This window comes from Dipodomys ordii, unplaced genomic scaffold, assembly GCF_000151885.1.
Source record: "Dipodomys ordii isolate 6190 unplaced genomic scaffold, Dord_2.0 Scaffold135, whole genome shotgun sequence".
Lineage (NCBI taxonomy): Eukaryota > Metazoa > Chordata > Mammalia > Rodentia > Heteromyidae > Dipodomys > Dipodomys ordii.
This window is the reverse complement of record NW_012267351.1, coordinates 435,251-463,063: the sequence shown is the minus strand read 5'-3', so window position 1 is coordinate 463,063 and position 27,813 is coordinate 435,251. Positions and strand designations below refer to the sequence as shown.

The 27,813-nt window shown below is 44.3% G+C and overlaps 1 protein-coding gene across 1 annotated transcript in view; it reads right to left on the bottom strand.

Moving 5' to 3' along the window:
- Positions 1–11,620: 11,620 nt before the first annotated feature.
- Havcr1 (hepatitis A virus cellular receptor 1) overlaps positions 11,621–27,813 on the bottom strand; it is a 21,687-nt gene continuing 5,494 nt past the window's right edge. The window contains exons 3-9 of the mRNA XM_013030867.1: positions 25,563–25,904; positions 23,367–23,510; positions 22,561–22,716; positions 18,718–18,776; positions 17,722–17,827; positions 15,207–15,240; positions 11,621–12,529 (exon numbers count right to left, since the gene is read on the bottom strand). Coding sequence (XP_012886321.1) covers positions 12,415–12,529; positions 15,207–15,240; positions 17,722–17,827; positions 18,718–18,776; positions 22,561–22,716; positions 23,367–23,510; positions 25,563–25,904 — 956 coding nt within the window. The 3' untranslated portion in view covers positions 11,621–12,414. The remainder of the gene's footprint in view (positions 12,530–15,206; positions 15,241–17,721; positions 17,828–18,717; positions 18,777–22,560; positions 22,717–23,366; positions 23,511–25,562; positions 25,905–27,813) is intronic.

The window sequence follows — 27,813 nt, the reverse complement described above, 5'->3', positions numbered from 1 at the left end:
ACTTAGCTACTAGACGTGAAGTATCATCGTCAATTGCAGGTGGAAGGCTGCTGTGAGTATTGTGGACCATTCTTTCTTTCCCAACAGGACAACTGGCTCCAGACAGTAAATACCCCGCCAATGTACGTGGAAGACAACAAAGACACAAAGCAGAACCCCACCTCCCACCCTGCAAGCAAACAAAACAAACACAAAACGAAACATTCTTGCCTTAAACTACTACATTGTGTGTTTGCCTGCAGTGTAACAAAAGAAATCCTTGACTGGTCAGAAGGAGTTAACTTTCTGTGGACTCCTTCCATCTAGAATGGAAAGCTTTGACATTCATATCACACACACGCGCACACACGCACACGCACACACACACGCACACACACACACACACACCCATGCACACACACACGCACACGCGCGCACACACACGCACACACAAACACGCACACACGCACGCACACACGCACGCACACACACACACACACACACTGTCTTGCTTTTTGTTCCTTTCTCAGCCTGCAGCTGTGATTCTCAGGAATGGCTGCACCTCTTGATCAGAAAAGGAACTTCTGGTTTTCTCTCCAGATAGAGTAATTCATCGCTGTGGTGTGGGCCTGGTCTTAATATCTTCCAAGCTCAAAGTGGCTACTTACGTATGAGAACAGCTACGTTAGACCCTCTTCATCTTAGTTTGCTGGTTTATGCTTCATGATTCCTACTAGATCATTCCCAAAAATCTTCCTGAATCCTCAGTTCCCATTTCAACCCCAGTAGCAACCTAGATATACTTTATTCCTAATTGGAACAAGACATTAAATTACCCATTCCTGAAGGAAATGTACTGTGCCCTACGGTTTTTAGAGCTAGAAGAAAGGACTTAATATGTTTTGATCACAAGGAAATGATCAATGTTTGAGGGGGTAAAATATGCTTATCCTGATCTTTGATCTAAGTGTTATTTGGCATCATTGTACAATTAAAAACACATAGAATGCAGCAAGTGTGGTAACATAGAGTTAATTATGTAGTTTAAATAGAAACATAGCTTTAAATGTTTTCATTTCCATGAAATGAAAATGCATATGTATTTTTTTAACCTCACTGTGGTCTGAACACAGGGACTGTCTGGAACCTTCTTGTGCCTCAATGCTTTGTCTGCACAGATCTGGCTCATATTTTATAAATCAAAGCATAAACCAATATAGACAAATACATACACACATACATGCATACAGCACAATGAAATAGACAAAATATGATTTCCAAAGTAGGGAGGAATGGGAATATAATAGGGGGTGAATTTACATCATATGCATGTGTGGAAACATTCAAATGAAACCCCCTCAGAGAGCAAATATATATACAAATATATGTATATATTAAAATGCATTACAAATCATATTTGTATAGTACTAGCATATTACAACTATATTATAATATATTTGACATATGTAAAATATATTTTATAATGTATTATCTTATTTACAAATAAGTAAAAAATTACTTATAAATTACAACTATATTTAGTTATTTTTATATAGGGATGAGTTTATTTACGATGTAAGTTTATTTGTATAAGTTTACTATATATATTTTACTATATACATTTTTAATTAAGTTTTTTATTGTGAAAATACTGTACAAAAGGATTACAGTTACATGAGCAAGGTAATGAGTACATTTCTTTTTTTTTTTTTTTAGGTCCAGTTGTGGGGCCTGAACTCTGGGCCTCGGTGCTGTCACTAAGCTCTTCAGCTCAAGGCTAGTGCTCTACCACTTGAGCCACAGCACCACTTCTGGCTTTTTTTCTTTTTGCTTATGTGGTGCTGAGGAATCGAACCCAGGGCCTCAGGCATGCAAGGCAAGCACTCTACCACTGAGCCACCTTCCCAGCCCCAGGCAGATGATTATGGATGGTCCAGAGAATATGTAAGCTTGTTTTTTTTTTAGGATAGAAAAATGGCAGATTTCATAACATTAGACAAGACATGGTTTGAGCCATATCACTGGGGACCAGGCCTGCAAGCCTCCATCCTCTGGAGGCTGAGATCTGCAGGTAGACGCCCAGAGCCAGCCAGGCAGACAAATCTGAGTCTTATATCAGCACCAAATAACCAGCGAAAAGCTAGGAGTGGAGGTGTGGGTCGAGTGGTAGACCACCAGCCTTGAGCAAATAAGCTGAGCAACCGCATGAGGTTCTGAGTTCAAGCCCCAGTGATGGCACAAGAGAGAGAGAGAGAGAGAGAGAACATAGAACACAGAACACAATAATGTTTTCATCTAAAATATCACCCACCCAAAGGTCACGTGTTAAAAGTCTGGTCACCAGCCTATAGTATGATAAGGAGTTTGTGGAAACTTCCAGAGACAGTAGGCCTAGAGGGAAGAAGTTGGGTAATCAGGGTCGTGACCTTGGAGGAGGGAACCGTGGGGTTCCCAGCCCCTTCCCCCCCCCCTCTCTTCACTGTGTGAGCGGCTTTGCTCTGCCATGCTCTCCCACCGGGACGTTTTGCCTGGAGTGGCAAGGCCGGGTGGACACAGACCAGCACCTAAACGACCGATGCCTAAATGAACCTTTCTACCCTTTTGGTTGATTTCTCTTGTGTATTTTGTCACAGTGGTAGGGACAACGTGCCAAACCCAAGCAGGATCTGCTTCGTTCAGACATGATGCCAAGACAATTTGGGGATGGATGTTTGGGGGACAGAAATAAATCTCCAGGTCGTTTCTCAGCTGGATAATGAGCTGCTTGTCAGCTGCTCTGTCTAACCCCTGCCCTGATATCCAGGCTCTTTTTTTCTGTTGTTTGTTTTAACTGGGCCCATGTATTTTAAGCATTCGTTAGTCTGGAAAGAGAAGAGGATGTAAGAGAAGCGAAACTTCCAGAGTTGCACAGCTACAGGGAAGCTGGTCCTTCCTGATCCTTTTCGGCCCAATTGTTACTCAAAGCTGTTCTCTGGCAGATTGAAGGAATTATTTTTTTCCCCCATATTCAAATCAAATCCATTCATCTGAGCACCTTGCATAAGATAAGGCCTTCAGATAGATCCATTTCTCCATCTATATTCCATGTTCAACTGCCATGTCATTCCTCCATACTTCCTAGGGAAGATATCTAGGGGAAGGTTCTGGAAACTGGTCACTTCTGAGACCGTATCAAAATGGGAAACCTATGGCTTAAAACAGGTGTAAGAGCCAGAAGCCGGTGGCTCACGCTTGTAATCCTGGCTACGCAGGAGGCTGAGATCTGAGGATTGTGGTTCAAAGCCAGCCCGGGCAGGAAAGTCCATGAGACTCTTATCTCCAATGAACCACCAGAAAACCCAAAGTGGTGCTGTGGCTCAAGTGGTAGAGCACGCACCTTGAGCTGAAGAGCTGAGGGACAGCACCCAGACCCAGAGTTCAAGCCCCATGCCTGAAAAAAAAAGTATAAGAATAAATTCTTAAATATCAGACTAGTGAATAATATGAAAATAAATGTCATGTACATGAATATGAAGATTCAAGCAGAGTAATCAAAGATTTGTTAACTTTTTTTTTTGACAGTCATGGGGCTTAAACTCTGGGCCTGGGTGCTGTCCCTCAGCTCTTCAGCTCAAGGATAGTGCTCTACTACTTGAGCCACAGCGCCAATTTCAGCTTTTTCTGTTTACGTGGTGCTGAGAAATTAAACCCAGGACCTCATGCACGCGAGGCAAGTAGTCTACCACTGAGCCACCTTCCCAGCCCTTGTTAACCATTTGAAAGGATATTGTAAGCCAAGTGCCAGTGGCTCACACCTATAATCCTAACTACTCAGGAGGCTGAGATCTGAGCTAGCCAAGGCAGGAAAGTCTGTGAGAATCTCATCTCCAATGATCCACCAGAAAACCCAGAGTGGCACTGTGGCTCACAGTGGTAGAACACTAGCCTTGAGTAAAATAGTTCAGGGATTACCCCCAGGCCTTGAGTTCAAGCCCCACAACTAACAACAACAACAACAACAAAACAAAAGGGATGTTGTAGGGCTAGGTATAGTGAAAAAGCTAAGGGAGAGCACACGCAGGTCCTGAGTTCAAGTCCCATTACTGGCACACAAACACACACACAACAAATTCACACACACGCAGGTCCTGAGTTCAAGTCCCATTACTGGCACACAAACACACACACAACAAATTCACACACACAAAGGGAAAAACCATACGCATAGATGACAGATAAGTGTTTATCTGAGAGCAGAGGTGGGGGAGAAGCTTGCCCACAGAGACACCTCTTATTTTACTCCATGAAACTGCAACATAGGGTGTGAAGGAGCTGGAGGTGATAGACTGTTCTGGGTCTCCCATGTGGTGGTGGCCATACAGGTAATCAATTACGTTTGCCAGTGTGATTCTCTTACATGGGCGAGTTTTCTTGTATATAAATTCAATCCCCATAAAGCTATTTAAAAGAAACAAACATAGAGAAAATTCCAAAATGACCTATCAAAGAAAGTAAGTGAAAATATAATGTTCTGCAGAAATGGGAGGATGTAATTTTTTTTCCCCTCCGGGACATTTCTTATGAAACAAAACAAAGTATAAATTTAAAACAACTTAAAATAGGACTCCTCTAGTGTCACTTTTCCCTGGATGAAAGGGGAAAGGAGTGGGGCATAAAAAAGGGGAGGGGGAGGGCTGGGAAGGTGGCTCAGTGGTAGAACGCTTGCCTTGCATGCTCGAGGCCCTGGGTTCGATTCCTCAGCACCACATAAGCAAAAAGAAAAAAGCCGGAAGTGGCGCTGTGGCTCAAGTGGTAGAGCACTAGCCTTGAGCTGAAGAGCTTAGGGACAGTGCTCAAGCCCAGAGTTCAGGACCCATGACCGGACCCAAAAAAAAAATAAAATAAAATAAAAAATAAAAAAATAAAAAAGGGGAGGGGGAGAAAAGAGGGGGGGAAGGAATAATCGTCAGTGCTTTCTTTATTTTCTTTCAGGTATGCTTGGCATTTCGGGGGAGAATTATACACATTCTAGATTATTTTAATACTCTTTCCTGCTAAATACTTCGCTGAGGAGTGAAAAAATAATAAAAGCCGCCAGTTTTAATCCCGAAGCCTGCCATTGAAAATCCTGTGAAGCAAGGCACCAGCGGCTCATGTCTGTGATTCTAGTTCCTCAGGAATCGGAGACCCAGAGGCGCACGGTCCACAGCCAGCCCAAGCAGAAAAGCTCATGAGAATCCATCTCCAATTAGCCAGCCAAATGCAGGACTGGAGGTGTGGCTCAGGGAGTAGAGCACCTGCTGTGACGAAGCAAGTCAGGCAAGATCTCAAAAGTCTGAATCTAAACACACAAAACACACACACACACACACACACACATGAAAACCTTGCCCAAACAACCACGGAATATTAAATATTCAAGGGTTGGAAGTATGGCTCAGGGGGTAGACCACCAGCTAACAAGTAAAAGCTTTTGATACCAAGTTTGAGTCCCAGTGTTTGAATTTTTTTTTAACCCAATATTTGGTAAAAACTTCAGGTTCCCGTTTTGTGCTTCCAATCACACACGTTGGCTCACTGGGTCTGGGGAAAATCCTGCCTGAGGATGCCAAGCTGGTGAGCGGGAATGCCAAACCATCACCCACACTGCCTCCCGGGGCCTTCCCCCCTGTAGAATCCTTGCAGAGGACGGAGGGAGAAGAGCTGGGCGAGGGACCCGAGAAGAGGAAGTCGCTTGGAAATAAGAAGTGGTAACGGTGGGGTGGTCACACAAGAAGGGACTCTAAGAAGTCAATAACGTGTCCCACACCCATTCCCCGACCCGCACCCATCACAGCTGCATCCTGGCAGACAGCAGGTGCTACTCACCAACAGCGACATGCCACCGGGGACAATCCGGACTGTGTGTGGAAAGGGAGCTGGAGCAGTTAGCAAGCCTGGACCCGGGACAAGGCCCGCCGTGTCTAATCCATCTGCCCACCCTCCTAGGCTCATGAGATTGTGGGCCCCTAAGCAGAGAGAACCCCGAGCTTTCTGATCCTCGGCGCCCTTCCTACACTCTACAGAGCTTTGTACGGCCCTCACATGGTCTTATTTCTGGAGGCCTTTGAAAGGCAGCTCTCCTTAGCATCTGATATCTCTAGCATTGTCTTACAGAGCATCCCATAAGCATTATTTCTCCAGCCCCCCCCCCTATGACCAAAGGAGAAAGGGCAAATAGGGAAGACCCCAGCTTCTCGTGGAGCCTTGGTATTACCCCAGTCCATATCCCAACTCCACACGGAGAGGAACAAATTCTGTGTCAATGACGGTACTATAACTACACCTCGGATTCTCAAAAGTTTTTCATTTAATGTCTTTATGACTGGTTGCACATTCTAAGCGTATGTGAGGGGTTATTTAAGTAAGACTGCTTTCCTGGGTGGATTTCTCTCCTATGTTTTACTTAGAAATAGCATCTTAATAATACCACTGAGGAAGTTTCCCCTCATCTCCCCCCCCACCCCAAAAAAATGCTAAAACTGAATCTGTGGGGAGGAGAACTGGGAGGAAGAAAGAAAAGGAGTGATATTTTCCACAAAGAAATGTACTATTTACCTGACTTATATAACTGTAACCCCTCTGTACATCACCCTCATGATACTTAAAAAGAACTGAATTGAATCTAATGAAGCCTTAGCTCTAACTTCCAGCCTACAGGGAATGAAACCGTCTGAAAGGTCCTCAGGAGCAGTTTTCTGGAACTCGTTCATATTTTTAACAAGTCAACCACGTGAAAAGTGAGAAGACAGAAAGGAACACAAAGAGCAACACCCTGGCAAGGTGTTGGTGGCTCATGCCTGTAATCTTAATCACTCAGGAGGCTGAGATCCTGAAGATTGTGGTTCAACACCAGCCTGGATAGAATAGTTCACTAAATTCCCTCTTCAAATCAGCCAGCAAAGGGGCTGGGAAGGTGGCTCAGTGGTAGAGTCCTTGCCCCTCATGCATGAGGCCCTGGGTTCCATTCCTCAGCACCACATAAACAGAAGGGCTCTGTGGCTCAAGTGGTAGAGCGCTAGCCTTGAGCTGAAGAGCTAAGGGACAGTGCCCAGGCCAAGTTCAAGCCCCACAACCAACAAAAAAGTCAGCAAAAAAAGCAGGGTTGGTGGTGTGGTTCAAGTGGTAGAGTACCACTTGAAAGAAAGAAAGAAAGAAAAAGCCAAGCAAGCATGAAGCCTGGCCTCCAAGTCCCAGTATTAAAAGAAAAAAAAAGTAATTGAATAAACTTAAAACTGGTAAGATTTGGGTCGAAAAAGCCCATCTGGAAAAGGTGTGCAGTATATGAGTCAAACTCTTATGAGTGTAAAAGGGTAGAGTGTAAAAGCACAGAGGCAGATGCTTGGTTGGTTTGCTTGGGATCTGGGGATCTGCAGGGCGGTGGAACACACCTGTAGGAAGCTCTAAGGACAGGTACCTGTCCGCATGCATCTGTCAAAGCCCAGAGCAAGCAGAACACAAGGAGTGAAGCCTGACAGTAACTAGGGGCCACAGCTGTTAGAGCAATATTGGCTCAGCAGCTGTTAATGGTAAATGCACCTTGCTGACGGGGATGCTGGTGATGGGGGAGATGTGTGTGTGTGTGTGTGTGTGTGTGTGTGTGTGTGTGTGTTGGGTGGAGAGCTTGGCTATGTAGAAACTCTGTATGTTTTGCTGACCCTAATGTTATTTTTTTTAAGGTAAGAGCTGGGGACCATGGCTCACGCCTGTAATCCTAGCTACTTAGGAGGCTGAGATCTGAAGATCGTGGTTCAAAGCCAACCTCAGGCAGGAAAGTCCATGAAACTCTTATTTCCAATAAACTGCCCATAAAGCCAGAAATGGATCTATGGCTTAAGTGGTAAGAGCACTTAAGTCCTTGAGCAAAAGCAGCTCAGGAACAGCACCTAGACCTTGAGTTCAAGCCCCAGGACTGGCACAAAACAAACAAATGAAGAAAGCAAGTCTCACTCAGGCTCTGGTGGTTCAGGCTTGTAATCCCAGTTCGAAACCAGCCCAAGCAGACAGAGCTGAGAGACTCCAACTAACTACTAAAAATGCCAGCAGTGGGGGTATCGCTCAAGTGGTAGAGCACCAGCCTTGAGCAAAAAAAACAAAAACAAAAACCACTAAGGCCCTTAGTTCAATCCAATGTACTAGCACACACACACACACACACACAAGTGTGAATTCGGCATCACGGAAGTGTTTGAGGCTTTGGCAGGTGCAGGGCCTGGCAGATGGAGTGAGCCCACTCTGCCATCCACAGCATAAAACAGAGGTCACCTTCGAGCATTTCCTCACAGGCCAGCAGGGACTTTTCTTCTTGGTTGCTTTTTTTCTCGTTTGTCCGAGAAAACACTGAATTCTTACAAGGGCCAGGGACAGAGTCAGCTCAGCAAGTCTTGCACCTGCTCCTGAGATGCTGCACAAATGCAGCGCGGCGTTCAGGCTTCTGGCTCCTGGGGAGGGGGCCATTGACACAGCACTGTTGCCATGGGAACTAGATGGGGGCCCGATCTGGGGTCCTGTGACCTCTCAGGCCCTCTGCCCCAGGCCATTGTGAATATTTTCCTGGTTTAGTTTGTTCTGTTTTATGTTCTTCCAGAGTGCTAGCTATGGAGAACGTAGAAATACACTCTCCCCTCCCATCCCACAAGCTCTAGGTCAATGGCTCTTAGTGTGATTTATACACATGAATGACCCAGGCATATTGAAACACCTGGCTCCTAAGGTTCTAATTCAAGTTGTCTAGAAACTGACAAAAAAAAATTTTTTTTAGCCCCTCTGGGTGACTTTGATGAATAGCGAAGGTTGCAAATTGCTGGTGCTGACAATTCCTTAAGTATATAGTCTTCAATACACCAGAACTGGGCATGGTGGTGCATGACTATAATCCCAGCGTTAATGGAAGACAGAAAGATTGTGAAGTTCAAGCCCGGCCTCAGCTACTTATTAAAACCCTTACCTCAAAACAAAGACTGCTACACTTGAGCAAAAGGTTGTGACTTCCCTACATATTTTTAGTGTTTTCTTATATTCATTAAGGCTCTGAGTGAGGAAATTTCCTTTGGCTTAAGGACTCTAGAGGCTGGGGGAGGAAGATCAGGAGTTTAAGGCCAGTCAGGGGTCCATATAGAGACCCTATCTCAAAAACCAAAGTGTTATTACAATACTCGGACAGTCCAAAATATAGTTCTATGCTCCCTTCCTGAGATTTACTTCTGAAACAAGTAGAAATGAAGATCTCATGTCCTGACATCTAGCTATTCTTTTGCCATGTCTGAATGTCGCTACTGAAATGTAAAATGAGGAGCAGCAACAATTCTTAGGTTCCACCTGCCTTACTAAACCAAGATGTGTATTTTAAGAAAGCTCCCAACTGTGCCCCTAGCCTTTGGATGTCTATGCAACCTTTGCATATTCATTTTTTTTCCCTCTGCCACTATTCACTGGAGCTGATTTAAACTAGTTTATTTTTAGTCCTGCTAAACAATAACCATGAAATCCTGAGTTTCGTATCAGACACTTTCCTTCAGTGGCGGTTCACGTGGCCACCCCATACACGTTCTTTGGGTTTGATCTCCTCTGTCTCCTGTTTCCCAGAGACCACCCAGGATTTACCTGGGTTACATGCTTCTGGTGTGAACGCCAGTGTGGTGGATAGCCTCAAGGGTGCTGAAGAAAGTAATGGGGCCAGATGCCAGTAGAATGGCATTAGGCAACCACTAAGATCCCTCATCTTCCTGCATCAACACATCCGCCATCTTCGTAGCTGTCAGTGAAAGATTGAGTCTGTGACACCCTACATATGAGCCAAGTTCCACAAGGTTCAATATGCAGTGGGGTTTTTTCAACAGTTTTATTAGTGTACTTTGGTTGTTAATATGGGGGGGATTTCATTGTGTTATTTCCATGAATACATGCTTTGATCACATTCATACATGCTTCGATCACATTCATACATGCTTTGATCACGTTCATACGTGCTTTGATCACACTCACCCCTCCGTGACTTTTCATATCTTGGGTCTTAACTCTAGCCACACCCCACTATTCTATAGCAGATTGTGGGGGTCAGAACTGCAGCTGTGTCTTTGAAGGATCAAAAGTCAATGCAAAATTGTTATGTGTATGGGGGGAAATTCTGTATTACCTTAACTTCTCCCTTTCCTCCTTTCTTCCCCATTCTCTCAGTTATTGACATGTTTTTCTCCTTCCGCATGATAATGAAAGGATCTAAGACCATTTCCAGAGGAAGCCTTTTCTAAACAAATTTTTATCAGCAAGAGATTTATGAATATAACCAGTTTCATGATCTGTTGAGCGTGAATTCCAGACCTGCTATTACCCACCGGGGGAAAAAACTTGAACTCTGGGGTGTTATACATTTTCTAAGCCTTCTCACAAGTAATATCCCCTTAGAATTACCACTCTACAAGGTGATTATGAAAAAAGATATATTTTAACAGATTTACAAGATTAGGCATGAAGAGCAAATTACCTTAAGGCCATCTAGTGTAACCAGTAAGAGTTAAAAGTTAGCACTCAGCAACTATCCTGAATCTTGGGTACTACGTGTTTTCCTCTAAGTCTCCAACGATTTTCTTCATCAAATGCTACTAGCCACCGCGTGCTTATGTTCAGAGTTTTGGAAAAGGCCCTTCACCTATATCCTAAGTCTCCAGGAAGGCTAACAGAGGACAGAGCAGGCGCCATGAACTCAAAGCCCTACAGGGAAGCAGGCAGGAATAAAAGGTAGATAGGTAGGTAGAGAAGTCAGGAAGGGGAGTGCTAGCTGGTGTGGCCCCATCTAAGGGCCCCGGAACACTTAGGAATGCAGCCCCAGCTTGACAAGTCTTTCCAGAAGCTACAGAGGCGGGCTTTCATGTTCAAACTCAGGTTTCTGTGCATGATTCAAATTTCAGATAAAAGAACACCTTGGAGTCTGAAGCCAATGTTTAGACCATTCTGGCAACCTACCCTCCACCCCCTCCTTTGTCCACGGAAAGTTCACTCAAGGGACCTTTAATTTCTCAGAACTCCACTGAAACACATCGAGGACATGGCCTTTGAAAGCAGGCTGCACCCCACCCTCTAGACCACGATGGTGCGAGGAACTCTGACCCCAGAAATGAATTATTGTCAGAGTTTGCTCAAACTGAAACTGAAATTAATACCCGCCCCCCCCATCTGGAAAATCCATGCTTCTAAACAATGGTATGGCTGACTAAAGATGCTCTTGCAATAAGCCTTTGTCAAACGCTTTAGACGAAACAAAAAAAAAATTAACCAAATTGTGAAAAATTGATTCAGTTACAAAGCCATGGCATCCCTTGGAATAGCTGAGCCCCACACTTGTGTACAAAAATGCCCACGTTCGTGTATCATGGCACAAATGAAGTAGAAAGGGCACACAGGGGCTGATTCACACAGTGAATTATTTTCTCCCCCCTGGGCTTTCATTTTCTTTGTTTTGGGGGTTTTGGTTTGTTTGGCCAGTCCTGGGGCTTGAACTCAGGGCCTGCGTCCTGTCCCTGAGCTGTTTTTTGTTTTTGTTTTTTTTGCTCAAGGCTAGCACTCTACCACTCGAGTGGCAGCATCATTTCTGGTTTTTTCAGCGTTAAGTGGTACTGAGGAATCGGACCCAGGGCTTCACGCATGCTAGGCAAGCAAGCACTCTACCACTAAGCCACTATTCCTAGCCCTGGGCTTTCATTTTAAAGCTTTACTTACAGCTTTACACACGGCTTCAGATTTAAGAAAAAGAGACCGCTTGTGTCTGAACACAGTAAATGTTCAGGTCAGATGAGACTGGACCCAGAACACATACATGCTATCTAATACAATGCTCAGAGTGAACTCACTGCGCTAAAACATTCTTCCTAATCAGGGCTCAACCACTCAATGCATTGCAGTTCCAGAAAACACATCCATTTCTCCATGGGGGAAATAAACACCTGCAACCCCATGCAGTAAAACCCTTGGGGAAGGCAGCAATTAGAATATAAAACAAAAGAAGACTCCTGAATTGCTTCTAAAGTGTCTCAAATTAAATTTTTTTCTGGCTTTTAAGTTCTATTCCTCCCGCTACCCTTTTTTTGAGTTTTAGTGGCCAAGATATAAATTTCTTTCCTATATAATTAAGGAGTGTGTCCCTTGATGGGCAGGAGAATGGTGGGGTCTGAAGGAAGCACAGTTTCCTAACGTCTGCATGTTCCAGAAAATGAGCTGCAATGACTGGAAAGAGTTGAGTTTGTTCTGGTATAAAACTGAGGATGCTATTAACAATGACGTTGAGAGATCCACATGGCAATTAGTGAGGTGGAGTGTCACCCACGCAGAAGATGGTCCGGCGTTTAGCTGGTTGACACTGTGGTACCTGGTGGCTATCTTCTATAGGGATGAGCAAGAGACCCCTTGGAGGAGGGCGGGGCCTTAGTCCAGGACATAAGGGTTATCCGCGATGATGTAGATGTTGTCTTCTGCCTGGGGTTTCCCTTCGGTGGCACTGTGCAAGGCTCCAATGGCATGGGCTTTGAATGCCACCAAACTGCAGAACGGGAGGGTAGAAAATGCGAGGGAAAGGTGAATCGCTTCTCACATAGGAGCAGTGCTTTGATTTGCTCACTTTAGTTCTGGTTTTATTCTTGTTCTGTTTTTGTTTTTTTTTCCAGACAGGGTCTTGCTCCAGCACCCAGGCTGATCTCAAACTTGTAATCCTCAGCCTCTCTACCTCCTGAATGGTGGGATTAAAGGCATGTTGCCACCATTAATGGTTTGAGCAGCACTGTTATTTGTGATTTGGCAATATTGGGTATAGGACTCTAGGAGCTTATAAAGTGAATAGAGCTTTAGAGAGTTCTGAAAGGTATGGTTCTGAGTATTAAGTTTTACAAAAATCTGTTTTAAGACACTGCCAGGTGCTAGGGGCTCACACCTATGATCCTAGCAACTCAGGAGGCTGAGATCTGAGGATCAAGGTTTGAAGCCAGGGCAGACCAATCTGAGAGACTCTTATCTCCAAGTAACCAACAAAATGCTGGAAATGGAGATGTGGCCCAATTGGTAGAGTCTCAGTAGTGACGAGACAAGGCCAAGCAAGAGTTCAGGGTCCAGTGTAGAAGCAACAACAGCAGAAAACAAGAAGGAAGAGAAGGAGAAAAGAAGAAGGAAAAAGGAAGAAGAGGAGGAAGAGGAGGAAGGGGAGGAGGACAACAAGAAGAGGGGGAAAAGGAAGGAGAAGGAGGAAGAGGAGGGGGAGGGAAGGAAGGAGGAAGAGGAAGAGGAGAAGAGCAGATAGTCTAAGAAGCATTAAAAAAATCACAGCTAGGCATGGTAGATCATGCCTGTAATCATAGCTATTCAGGAAGCTGAGATCCAAAGGATCATAGTTTGAACCCAGATAGAGCAGAAAGGTCTGTAAGACTCCATCTCCAAAATAACCAGCAAGAGCCAGGCTGGAGGCATGGTTAAATTGTAGAGCACCCGTGAAGCAAGTATGAAGCTGCAAACCCTAGTACTGAAGAAAAAAATCTCAGACTAGTCCCTACAGAGAGAGAATCCAAAAGCAGCTACCTGACTTCAACCCAAGCTAGCAACTGAGGATGAAGAGGTCGGCTGGCCTTCTGGGGACCGCGTCATAGCTGCTGTGGGAGGTGGGTTAGGGGAGCTCCTGGTAGGGCTTCTTTGGACTGAGGGCTGGATTTTGTCCAAGGCCAGGAGGCACATGTCAGAGAAGAGAGCAGACTAATTTTAACTCATGGGATAGTTCACTGTGGCTGCCATGTGCACAGGACTCCTCAATTGTCAAAAGCTTGCAACCTGAGTATTCACTCCGCTGCAGGTGGTAAAAGCCCATCACAGAATGGCACGTGTTCTTTCTCATATACAGAAGCTAGATCTAAAATGCCAGAACATAATATATCATACAGGGCCTAGCCATTCACACACAGTGAGACCAAAGGAGGACGCTCTTAAAAGAGGAATAGAAAGGTGCAGTGCTGGCTGGGAAGGTGGCTCAGTGGTAGAATGCTTGCCTTGCATGCCTGAGGCCCTGGGTTCGATTCCTCAGCACCACATAAGCAAAAAGAAAAAAGCCGGAAGTGGCGCTGTGGCTCAGGTGGTAGAGCGCTAGCCTTGAGCTGAAGAGCTGAGGGACAGCGCCCAAGCCCAGAGTTCAGGCCCCACGACCGGACCCGAAAGAAAGGTGCAGTGCTTATGTGATCATACAGAATAGTATTTATCCCAAGGAACTCCAGGATGGAAACAAGGTGTTTTCTTTGTGACTGTTTTTCTTTTCTTTTCTTTTGGTCTTGTTTGTGTGTGTATCAGTCTTTGGGAGTATAAGGGGAGGCACAGAAATGGAGGAACTAAGGGTGAATGAATGCAGCAGTGGTACTCGCTAGACACTATGTTGGAAATGAACTATAAAACTTGTAAAGTAGGGATGGGAGGGGGAAAATGGGAGAGAGCAAGGGAAGGGGTACACTGTTCTAAAAGAAATGAAAGCTGGAAATGTAGCTTCATGGTAGCGTGCTTGCCTAGCATGCATGAAGTCCTGGGTTTGATTCCTCAGTACCACATAACAGAAAAAGCTAGAAGTGGCGCTGTGTCTCAAGTGGTAGAGTGCTAACCTTGAACAAAAGCAGCTCAGGGACAGTGCCTAGGCCCTGAGTTCAAGTCCTAGTACTGGCAAAAAAAAAACTGTACTCTTTCCTGACTTGTATAATTGTAACCCCTCTGTATATCACCTCTATAATAACACTTTTGTTAAGGTAAAAAGCATTTGTATGGCCCTTAAAATGGGTCATGGCTCATTCCTACCTATGTGAATTCAGCTCAGGTGTCATTAGCTCAAGTCATTAACCTGAGGGTGGCAGAAAGGAAATGGCTTCATATGTTTAATGTCTTTACGATTTTGTGGTTGTTGCTGCTGCTGTTTTTGCCAGTCCTGGGCTTGAACTCGGGGCCTGAGTGCTGTCCCTGAGCCTCCTTGTGCTCAAGGCTAACACTCTACCACTTGAGCCACAGCACCACTTCTACCTTTTTCTGAGTAGTTTATTGGAGATAAGAGTTTCATGGACTTTCCTGCCTGGTCTGGCTTCAAATCACAATCCTCAGATTTCAGCCTCCTGAGTAACTAGGATCACAGACACACTAAATGAAGGTTCCAGAACCCAAGGTAGAGACAGAGAGTAATAAAGACCCACACAGCATTTCGTGCTTACCTTACAGACTTCCTCTTTCTCATGTGGAAATATCCTAGGGTGGAGGAAGGCAAGGAGGGGTTGGAAAGAAAATGGAACAAGTCAGCCAAACAACTGATGATATCTTTCCATCAGGTGCAGTTATTTTAGGACTGGAGGTGGGGCTCAAGTGATAGAGCCCCTGCCTAGCAAGGACTCTCCAAAACAAATTGTACTACTTTTGGGAAGGGAGGGGCCCTTGATCTCTGTCCTTTACTTTTCACTAAAGGTTGGCACTCTAACACTTGACCTGCAGCTCCACTTCTGGCTTGTTGGTCTTTAATTAGAAATAAAAAGTTTCATTGACTTTCCTGCCTGGGCTGGCTTCGAACCTCAATTCTTGGTTCTCAGCCTCATGAGTAGCTAATTTAGCAGGCATAAGCCACTGGCACGCAGCAAATGGTGCTATTTTTATTTTTACTTGACTCCTTTGGATGATTGACTCCTTCTTTTAAGATGATTTCTTCCTGCATTCCTGTTGTTGGGGTCTGTAGACCCCTAATAAACTTTATTGCTCATTAAGTCATTTTTTTTTCAGTAATGGTTTGGTATGACTTGCGATGATATCATTGTTCAATTAGCCTACATTTAAAAAATAAGATGTTGGGCTGAGAATGTGGCTTAGTGGTAGAGTGCTTGCCTACCATGCATGAAACCCTGGGTTCCATTCCTCAGTACTACATAAACAGAAAAGGCCAGATGTGGCGCTGTGTGGCTCAAAAGGTAGAGCTCTAGCCTTGAGCGAAAAAAGCTCAGGGACAGTGCCCAGGTCCTGAATTCAAGCCCAGGATAAGAAAAAATACTCCATGAAAACCTTTTATACTCTAGTGGAATTTTGTATCCCAAGTAGTCACTGTACTCAAGAGGGAAATAAAAGTTTGGGTTAAGAAGGGGGTTTGTGGGGCTGGGAAGGTGGCTCAGTGGTAGAGCGCTTGCCTTGCATGCTCAAGGCCCTGGGTTCAATTCCTCAGCACCACATAAGCAAAAAGAAAAAAGCCGGAAGTGACGCTGTGGCTCAAGTGGTAGAGCGCTAGCCTTGAGCTGAAGAGCTGAGGGACAGCGCCCAGGCCCAGAGTTCAGGTCCCACAACCGGACCCCCCCCAAAAAAAAGAAGGGGGTTTGTGGGAGACATGTTTACCCAATTTCTAAATAATCATTTGACTAACCAAGTTCTAAATAACTGGAGAGAAATGAAATTCCCTAACTGTTTTCTGCTCAGACAATTAAGCAGGTTAGTAACAGGCTTATTATTTATACACAGTGTCTTGTAATCCATGATTAGAGTTCTCTAATAAGGAGATTACAGAAATACCATACTTACATGTACATGTATAGATGCACACATGTGCATGCACACACACACACACACATACACGCACGCACATGCACATGCAGCAAAGGGACACACAGCATCACACAGCATCCCAGACTTCTTTTCTAGTCTTGGTCATGCATTGTTTCCCCTCCCATTGTTTTGTGTGCTTCTGATGCTCAACAATTGTTGTAGATCTTTCAACAACATCACCCCCATGGGGCTGCTGGGCGGGTCCTTAGGATGGGAGAGCATGCATGCTCTTCTGAACTGCACTGGTTTTTTGCCTTGAAGATCTCCATTCCATCTGACAAACGCTAGTTTCTTACTATTTAATTCATTTTATGAAAAAAATAAGTTTAAATTTTCTCTTCAGGGGGCCAATAATTGGGAAATAAAGAACAGGTTGATATTTCTCTCTCCTGTTCCCTGTCTCTCCCCCACCTCCACCCCTTTTTTCTTTTTTTGGTCATGGGTCTTGAGTGCAGGGCCTGGGCGCTGTCCCTGAGCTCTTCAGCTCAAAGTGAGCTCTCTACTACTGGAGCCACAGAGCCACTTTGGGTTTTCTGGTGGTTATTTGGAGATCAGAGTCTTACAGACTTTCCTGCCTGGACTGGCTTTGAACTGTGATTCTCAGATCTCAGCCTCCTGAGTAGTTAGGATTACAGGCATGAGCCACCGGCCCCTGGCTTCCACCCCATTGGCTCAGACCTGTACTGGAATCATGACTCTCCTATTTTATGAGACTCTCCTATTTTATGTTCGCTGGGATAAGAGACTTGTGCCACCACCCCCAGCTTCTTCCATTGAGATGGAGTCTTGTGAACATTTTCATCCAGACTGACCTAGAACTGTGGTGCTTCTTGCTCTCAGCCTCCTGAGTAGCTACGATTACAGGCATTAGTCATGTGCCCGGCTAAAAAGAACTATTAAGACTAGCAGTGTAAGTACACAGCAGTGTACTTATGATGTGTCAGAAGAACCACTCTCCACGCTGCAAAGGTCCCAGCACATGTTGTGGGATGTGGAGAGTACCACCAGGTATGTTGCAGAACCGAGGACTTGGGAACTCAAGGCAGTCACGGGAAATCAAAATCACAAGCCAACCTAGGGTTCCTTAAACACAGGCAGTTTGTCTTTAGAACCTTGTTCTGAAACCCGAGGAATAATCTGGAAATGACTTACTTTTCATAACCAGGGCAGCCAAAGTGAGCAACAGGAAGGAAGAAATCAGAGTTCCAGTTAGGAGTCCACTCATGGTGGCCCTCCACTGCTGTTGTGCTGGTGACGGCTGCAAAGAGACAACAGCAAATCCAGTCAGAGAACGCTTCCCAGAGCACCTTGCTCCAAGACATAACTCTTTATCAGCCCTTGGGGACGTCTAGCGCAGGGGGCTAAGACCGGATGGTCTGAGATGGTAATGACCTTGTGAAACCAGCATTTGAAATTCAAAGTTTATTTAAGGAAGTATCTTCCGCTTTTCTTGGGGTAGCCTTAACAGGAGTGTCTTGCCTTTGTCAAAATTCAAATTAGATGCTGAAAGTGAGTTTGTACATAATGTATGTAAATTGTTTTAAAAACCAACTGGCTGTTTCTTTAAACATACTGTCTTAGGATATTAAAATACAGCTCTGATTCATATTGAAGTTGTTTTGATCTAAGACTGTGCTCAAGTATTAAGTTTGCCTTTTTACTTGTTTGTCTTTTATATGAGAGCTTTGGGGCTTGAACTCAGAGCCTGGGCGCTGTCCTGGAGCTTTTTTGCTCAAGGCTAGCGCTCTACCACTTGAGGCATAGCGCCAGTCCTGGCTTTTTGGTAATTCATTGGAGATAAAACAGTTTCACAGGTTTTTCTGCCTGGGCTGGCTTCAAATTGCAATCCTCGGATCTCAGCCTCTTTAGTAGCTAAGATTACAGGCATGAGCTACCAATGCACATCCAGGATGTATTGTGTATGTAAGAGTGTGTGTGTGTATGTGTGTGTATGTGTGTATACTTTTGCAAAGTATCATTTAATAGATATCTCTAACAAATTAGTGTACCTAAGTGAACTTTTCAAATCATAATATTATAGGATTCAAGTTCTTCACTTAAGAAGGAAAATGCAATCTGTGGGCTAATCTTAAATACAGCTTGCTTCCAGGAAAGCCTACAAGTGAATCTAGCTGGTAAAGTACTTACAGTTTGATTATTATACCAAAGGCCACCATCTGAAGACTGAGTCGTGGTGTCATTCCCATCTGCTCAACAAGAGGTATAATTAATTAGGATCACAAAAATACTGAATTTTCATGCAGACACTAAATATATTTACTTTGCCTTCTGGTAATGAATGAAAGCTGAATAATATGATCAAATACTATACAATAATAATGTGCTCAACTAGTATAGGCTTTCCAAGAGTCATACCAAGGATTTAGCATTTAAATTATCCGAAGTTATATTTCTTAATCTTTTGTTACAGATTCTTTGAAAATGGACTTTTTTTTTCCTTTAAGAAAAAAAAGAATGCAGCCAGGCACCGGTGGCTCACGCCTGTAATCCTAGCTACTCAGGAGGCTGAGATCTGAGGATCATAGTTCAAAGCCAGCCCAGGCAAGAAAGTCTGTGAGACTCTTATCTCCAATAAACCACTAGAAAACCAGAAGTGGTGTTGTGGCTCAAATGGTAGAGCACTAGCCTTGAGCTGAAGAGCTGAGGGACAGTGGGCAGGCCCAGAGTTCAAGCCCCATGACCTGCAAAAAGAAAAAGGAAAGAAAGAAAGAAAGAAAGAAAGAAAGAAAGAAAGAAAGAAAGAAAGAAAGAAAGAAAGAAAGAAAGAGAACGAAAAAAATGCATGTAAACACATGATGAAACCAAATTTCACTTATGAACAGGTTAATAAAAACCCAGAGCTGGCCAGGCCCGGGTGGCTCACACCTGTAATCCTTGCTACTCAGGACAAAAAGATCTGAGAATCGCTTTTCAAAGCTAACCAGGCAGGAAACTCTGTGAGACTCTTATCTCCAATTAATCACAGAAAAAGCCAGAAGTGGTACTGTAGCTCAGTGGTAGAGTGCTAGCCTTGAGCAAAAGGACCTTAGGGACAGCACCCAGGCCAGAGTTCAAGGGGGTAGTGGGGGAGAAACAAACAAACAAAGCAGGGCTACCTGCACACTCAAAGACCAGAACCTCCCTATCTGGAATAGACTTTACATTGGTTTTACATTCAGAATGTGAGTAAAACCTACTATCATATGCAAATCAGGTAGAACTTAGTTCTTATGATTTACCTAGAGGCTGATCTAGAAGTACATTAGAAAATGCTTGTAATATGAGCCACAAGACCATTGCATCTTCTACTGTGTAAGGATTAGGAGTTTATGCAGCATAAATATTCATCTTAAAGTTTAATACCGTATATAACATATAAACATTCAAAGTTTTATACAGTATATAACATTAATCTTAAAGTTGTGAACACTTGAATTTTCTTTTTATTTAAACATTCTAATTTTTCGAGTGTTTTCACAATTCCCATTTGGCAACGGAATATATTCTTTTGTTTTCTCTAGGCATCTACAGGTCAAATGCACAATTCTCTTTCTACTGATATACAAACACTTTACATCCTAACAACCAGCTCCTTAATTCCATCTGGTTAAGAAAAAAAAGACATCTCAAATGTATGACAGCAAGACTCCCTTCCCCTGGGGACAATGGCTCTACCATGGGCCAGACTTGGGGAAGAACCCAATGCTCCAAGACCCTGACACTTCAATAAGAACTTGTACCCCACTAAAAATTCTTATGGTTCTCTCCCAAGAGATGACCCGCTGTTAGTCTACTGAAAGTGTATTCCTTCCTAATAAACTTTCCTATCTTTCACAGAAGAAGAGAAGGAGAAGGAGGAGGAGGGAAAAGAAAATGAGAAGAGAGGAAGGCGGAGAGGGAGAAGGAGAAAAAAACAGGAATGGTTGAGCATGCTTTCAGTTTGGTCCAATGACAGGTATCTCTGCTAGAACCACCACCTACAGCATGGCGGTTGAGCCGGATGAGATTTAAATTCAAGGAGGTAAAACAGGCTCTGTTTTGGCATTGGTACCAGGGGGAGGGGTGAGTGAGGGCGAGTACAGTCAAAGTATTTTGTATACAAGTGTGCTCACAGAATAATGAAACCTATTGAGACTGGTTTAAGGGGGTGGTGAGGAGGGAGAGCCAGAGGAGGCGAGTTTGACCAGGGGACACTGTATAGATGGATGGAAATGTTCACACCCACACACACCTTGTACAACTACTAAGTGCTAATGATAAATGTTGAAGGGCACTTTGAATTCAATGCTGGCCACATCCATTAGCAATCTGACCCTGATACTCAAGGGTCGCTGCATAAACACACAGGTCTGGATGAATATGCATCTGAATGCATATATATGCATATAAGTATATATACATATTCATTCCTGGCGTAACCTTGAACTACGCACACCGTCAGCGTGTGCAGTTTTGATTTTTTAATAGTTAAATTACGTAATGCATGTAAAGCACCTAATTCTATGTTGGAAAAATATTAGCTCTATTATGATTACTATTAATGGTGGAAGGGGAAGAAGAATACTGCGGGATGCACATCCCAAACATTTCTTTTCATCATCAAGTACGTAGGTAAGCGGCTAGTATCTGGTGGCAGCAAGTGGAGCTGTGTATCTCCAAAGCAAAACGACAGGCGCTCCCCAATCTAGCAAAGACCAAAAAGATGGCTCCAAAGTCTTCAGTGAGATCATGGAATGCTTCGCGGTGCACACAGGTGGTGGCAGCCAGCTGACAACTCAGACCCACCCCTTCCAGACTCAACCGTCCGTGGCTTCTGCACAGCTTTAACCAACTGAAGGCAGAAGAGTTCAGCGAGGACTTGGCCCACCAGCCTCCGAGACCCAGCCAACATGGCAGCAGTCACAAAAATCCTGGGGGCTCAGCTGCTCGCATGTCTGTCCCACTAAGGGAACAATCCACCCTGAGCAGGTTTTGGTGACATTTTGGGAGGAGGGTCTCGGACTCTTGTTTTTCTCCTCACACCCTGAGGGGGTGAGCGCGAGGCTGCTCCTGCTGATAGCCTCTTGTGCTCCTATCAGTTTTCACTTTGGTTTTGTGCCTGGGGACAGTGCACTGGAAGGATTCCATTTTCAAACCCAGGGTTCCTCTGGGACCCTCACTGCAGGCCTAGGGGAAGTTAACCAGTTTTCAGGAATGCCTAGCAAAACAGAGGCAGTGAGGTAGGGAGCGAGCCACAGACAGCAACTCCAAAATAGCATGATTCACACACAGCGGGAGTCCTGCAGGGCCTCTCCTGTGCGCGGGCACCAGCACAAGGGCACGGGAGCTAGGCCCTGAATCACAAAACGATTTGGCAAGTGGTTTTCTATCACCATGGCTTATCAAGCAGTCATCTGGGAAAGATGGCACGCATCAGCGTCACCTTTGCCCATCAAGGAAAGACAGGAAAGGGGACCAGTGCAGAGTCTGAACATGGTACATTGTCTGGAGACAGCATGAGGATCTCCGTGCAGCATGCTCTTGGGGCTGGTGGACCTCAAGCCATCTGTGTTAGCCCTTCCTGGACTGCTACCCACCCCGCGAAGAAGAAACTTATTGGTCAGATTCTAAAGGCAGGAAGTCCTAGCCCAAAGCAGAGGCTGACTGAATACATGGAGAGGGCCCCCTGCCACTAGATGGCAGTTTCTCTGCGTTTCCATTAGAGGAAAAATGCTACAGTGCTGTTTCTAGTCTCTTCCATAGAGGAATGAATCTTTTCTAGAGAACTCTGCCCTCATGACTATCCACCTCCCCAGCTGCCTGTCACTCAAAACCATCCCACGGAGGGATAATTCAGTTCACAGACAGACAGACAGACGCCGAGAGGGAAGACCTGTGTCCGTGTGAATAGTGGACTTGGGTGGCCACACACTGTTAAGTGTGTGCTCTCCACAGTGTCCGTGGGTTAAGATCGGAATCCTCCCAACACATCAGCAAAGAGAATGAGGTTACCTGTTAGGCAACAGGAAGACGGTGGGGAGCTGGGGGTCTGGGTCTTGGCTTCCGGCAGTTTGGTAGGTTGGGTTCTTGCTGCAGAAGTCGGAGTAGGAGAAGTCACTTCTTGGGTGGGAATGATGGAAGAAGTGGGCTCCATTTGTGTAGGAAAATCTATACCCCCCGATAGAAACAGCAAACAAAACTTCAATCAGAAATACTGACTTCCTCAGTACCTTCTGGAGGTTTCCTCAGGGGGGTGGTACCCACCTAACCCACCTCCAGCCCTTTCATTTCTTCTTAGGAAGCAATCGGTCTCCAGTAGCATGAGGAAACATACTTTAAAGAAGGTGCTAGATAATCTTATCTCTATACCGAATTATTTCAACACTGCTTAATTTGTCTTTATTTGCTAGTCTGTATTAATTGTACAAAGGGGAGTTCATTCTGATATTTCTATACATGCTTATCATATAGTCTGATCATTTACATGTCCCTTATTACTTCACTTTTTATTTTAGTGTGTGTGTGTGTGTATGTGTGTGTGTGTGTGTGTGTGTGTGTGTGTAGTACTGGCCTTTAAACCCTTACGAGGCAAGGTCTAGATACTTCTGGCTAATAATGAATCCCTATGAGGAATCTGATTTGGCTGGTGATGGATGACCTTCCTCTTCAAACATGTCTACCTGAGAGGAAGAAGGCTGCAGACTTCATGAAGCACACATTAAAACCCCTAGAGTATACTTCTGCCCTTCAGTGCCTGGCATCCACCACAGCCTCTTACTAGAAAGCCTCTGGGCTCCAAAAAACCACATGTGTTTTACCTGTTTTGTGGGTCTGTGTGTCTGTTGTTGTTGGAGTCTCAGTGGTGGCAGATATCCTGGTCTGTGCATGTGTTGTTGTTGTTGTCGGAGTTGTGGTGGTAGAGACCCTGGTTGATGTTGCAACAGTTGTGACCATTGTGGGAGCTAGAAATCAACAGGAAAGCAAGGACCAATCAACAACAAGAAAGCAAGAGCCTCGTTCTGGTCTTCAACCCCAGCACACCAATCAGAGACTGTCGTCCAGGCAGAATTTTCTGAACTCCATCACTTTTGTTCACTGGCCAACTAGAATCGGATGGAGGAGGATGGAGATGAATGGAGTATTTGGGAGGTGAGGACAGGTTTCATATGTGCATTGAAGGATTTTTTTTTTAAGATCAGTCATGAGTATTGGATTTGGATCACTCCACAAACATCTTTGTGAGCAGGGAAGTTACGGAGAGGCTGGGACCATCTTTGTCCTCTTGGTGATATGAACAGTAGTTCTCAAGTCCAGCATGTTCACCAGCGTTCCCTGGAGACAGTCCCAAGGTGCCAACATCCTAACAAGAGCAATTCCTGCCCATCACCCTACGCTAGCTGGATCCCAGGCACAAAGGATTTACACATTCACTGGCCTTTTCATGTTTCTTCTCACTGAAAAGATGCAAGCTGAGCATCCCTTAGCTGTAGTGCTTGGGGTCAGAAGGGGCTCAGAATTGAATATATGTTTCATTTTGGAATATCTGCATGCAAATAACAGATATATTTTGTGAACAGGGCTCAAGTCTCAACATGAAATGCATTTATTTTTCATGTATGTGCACTGAATCTACATAGTCTAAAGTAAGGTTATGTTAAGTTCAAGTGGCAGTTTTAATCATCTTCTGCATGAAGCCAAGTTTGATAGTGTAGAATTTCCCACTTGTAGTACCCATGACAATGGGATTAGGCTTCCTCAATCTGTAATGCACAAATTGACAGAATAAGAAGCACTATTGGAATCCAGACAAAAGTCTCAGAGGTACACAAATATCCAAGGTCAGACCAAGCCAGAACTGATTTCCTGTTACCAAACAAAGCAGTCAACAAAAGAATGAACCAAACACCAACCAGCTGTTGACACCACTCATATATATGATTTATATGTATGTATGTACATATATACAGCTACCTTAGCCCCAAGTAAGAGCAGTTGACTTCTGTCTTTTGTTCCCATTATGATCTTCTGACCAGACAGTTTGGCATGCTTGCTTTTTTTCACTAGGTCAGATTGATTTTAAACTGTGGAGGGAGAGCTTTGGCTTTTGCTCAAGCCTCTGGCTATGCATTAGAGTAAACAACAACAGTGCCAGGGGCTTATCCTAGCTACTCTGAAGGCTGAGATCTGAGTATTCTTGTTCAAAACCAGCCCAGGCAGGAAAGTTCATGAGACTCTAATCTCCACTTAGACACCAGAAAACCAGAAGTGGTGCTGTGGCTCAAAGTGATAGAGTGCTAGCCTTGAGCAAAAAGAGCTCGGGGACAGGGACAGCCCCAAGTTCCAGCCCTCGTGACCTATCAAAAATAAAAAGATAAAGTTCAGGAGAACTGGGAAGGCTAGATGTGGGCTTCTCACAATCCTTAGCATTTTCTGCTACATACCAGTACAGTTGTAAACTGTTAAGAAGGGACAGTTCCCCATTCTTCACATTCTTCCATAACGCCAGGACTGTATAAAGCCCCAGGGCTGGATAAGATCTGCTAAACTAAGCTAAGGCAAAGTAAGCAGGACTAGAAACTCAATAAATCTAGGCCTTCCTCAAATGATATTATCAATATCCAAACCCTCAGCAGAAAAACAGTTCCCCAGCCAGGTTGTAAGATATGATCTCGGGAGAAAAGGGAGAGTTCTTTCAGTTAAGTAAATTCAGCTTGATAAAGCTAAATCCACACTTCACTACTGAACAGTGGACGGTAACTCACGGACTAACAAGTCTGTCTAGAAGCACCCACCGTGGAAATGTTTCCAGCCCCTGACCTTAAATCAAGGTTGACCTTACAACTTCATCTACATCTGAATAAAAGTTCTGTTCCTAAAAGCAAGTATTTATAGAAAAACAGGACTGAAAAAAAAAACCACTTTCCTATTTCCAAAACAGAAAAAGAGAACAGTATTACCAAACTGAAAAGTAGTTCACTGGGATGGGATAGTCAGAGGATATAAGATAAGATTACCTGGGCCAACCTCGAGGGACAAGGTGATTTTCTGATCATTGAACCAGCCTGGAATCTCCACGCGGCAACAGTACAGGCCACTGTCAGCCTCCGTGACATCCTCTATGGTCAAAGACACGTTCCCTTGTGCAAGCTGTCCCTTCAACTGGTAACGTGACTGCCGCCGGTAGGTGACGCTGTACCCGTTGGTCCAGATAAGAGCATCTGTGCATGAGGACCTAGGACAAGCCCCTCGGCCCCAGCACATGCTTGTCACTCCCCTCGTCACTGAGTACGTGCAGGGCAGGGTCACCGACTGATGCACCATCCCATTCACTTGGGAGGTGGAAGGAATCACAGCATCTGGGGAAAAAAAAAAAAGAGGAGAAACACCCCCCAAAAAAGCTTCAATCGTTTCCTAAAAGGCTGTTTTTACCACATTGGGTCTTCTTATTTAATCTCTGGAATTTAAAATTTTTAGTACTATGAACATTTTTTTCAAGTAACACATTCTCTATTAGCATAATGACTACAATATCCATGCTGTGTTTCTTTACTCCTTTCTTCCTTTCCTTCCTTCCTTTCTGTTTATCCCTTCCTTCCTTCCTTCTTTCCTTCCTTCCTTCCTTCCCTCCTTCCCTCCTTTCTTTGTTGCTTGAGAGAGAGTATCTCATTATGAAGCCTAAGGTTGGCTTTGGGACTCACTATGTGGCTGGTCTCAAACTCAGGATCCTTCTCCCTCAGCATTCTGAAAGCGCTAGGATTACAGGTGTGTGCTGCCTACCACAACTGGCCTGTTACTCATTTTTACCATTTTTGTAAATAATGCCATAAAATCTTTCTACACATTGTTTTTCTCATGGTTCTAAGGTTTGAACTCCAGGCCTTGTGCTTGCTAGGCTATCAGGATAAAAAGCAGGAATATTCTGGTCTTTTGGTGACTGTGCCCAAATGGTTTTCCAATGGATTTGCCATGACACTGAAGTAACACTACATTCTGCTCAGTGTCTGATTGCTGTTGACACATGGGTGTAGCTTTTAAGTCCTCCTCCTCCTCCTGAGCCCAGTCCTCTCTCTGAGATTCAGTCACTGTATCAACTGAAAGACATTTTTTCTAAATCAAGTATAGCCAGTGCATGTGGCTCATGCCTATAATCCTAGCTACTCAGAAGGTTGAGCTCTGAGGACAAAGAGTGCGATTTCCAGCCTGAGCAGGAAAGTCCGTAAGACTCTATCTCTAGCAAACAACTGCAAAAACAACAATAACAACAATGGAAGTAGAGCTGTAGCTCAAGTGGTACAATGCTAGCCTTGAGCAAAAAGAACTCAAGGACAGAGCCCAGGCCCTGAGTTCAAGTTCCAGGACACATACACACACACACACACACACACACACACACACACACACTAATAATAATATATCAATTATATTGTATTTAAATTTCAAAGTATCTATATATTTTTTTAGAAAGAGTTTCTATTTGCAGCCCCCACACTTGCTTTAATCTTATGTTCTTCCGGCCTCTGCCTCCTAAGTCCCAGGAAGAAAGAAAGGAAAGGAGGGAGGAAGGAAGAAAGGCAGGGAGAAAGAAGGGGGAAGAAGAGAGAAAATCTTAAATTCACTAATCTTATGTAGGACTAGGTTGTGAATTTGTGAAGTTCTCTGAGGGGGAAAATACTCATTGTAGGTCAAAAAATAAATTTATCGGGCTGGGAAGGTGGCTCAGTGGTAGAGCACTTGCCTTGCATGCCTGAGGCTTGGGTTTGATTCCTCAGCACCACATAAGCAAAAAGAAAAAAAGCCGGAAGTGGCGCTGTGGTTCAAGTGGTAGAGCGCTCGCCTTGAGCTGAAGAGCTGAGGGACAGCGCCCAGGCCCAGAGTTCAGGCCCCACGACCGGACCAAAAAAAATAAAAAATAAATAAAAAAATAAAAAATAAATTTATCACTGGAATTCTCATCATTTGATTTTTTTCCAGGATCATGTTTAGGTCCCAAACATATGCTATTATAATTATGTTATCAATTTATATAATAAAATTTTACTTTCTCCTCCAAGCCCACCCTCCAGATTAGTTTTTTATTTTTTTTTTATTTTTTATCTTTTTTGAGTCCTGTTGTGGGGCCTGAACTCTGGGCCTGGGCGCTGTCTCTCAGCTCTTCAGCTCAAGGCTAGCGCCCTACCACTTGAGCCACAGCGCCACTTCCAGCTTTTTTCTTTTTGCTTATGTGGTGCTGAGGAATCGAACCCAGGGCCTCATGCATGCAAGGCA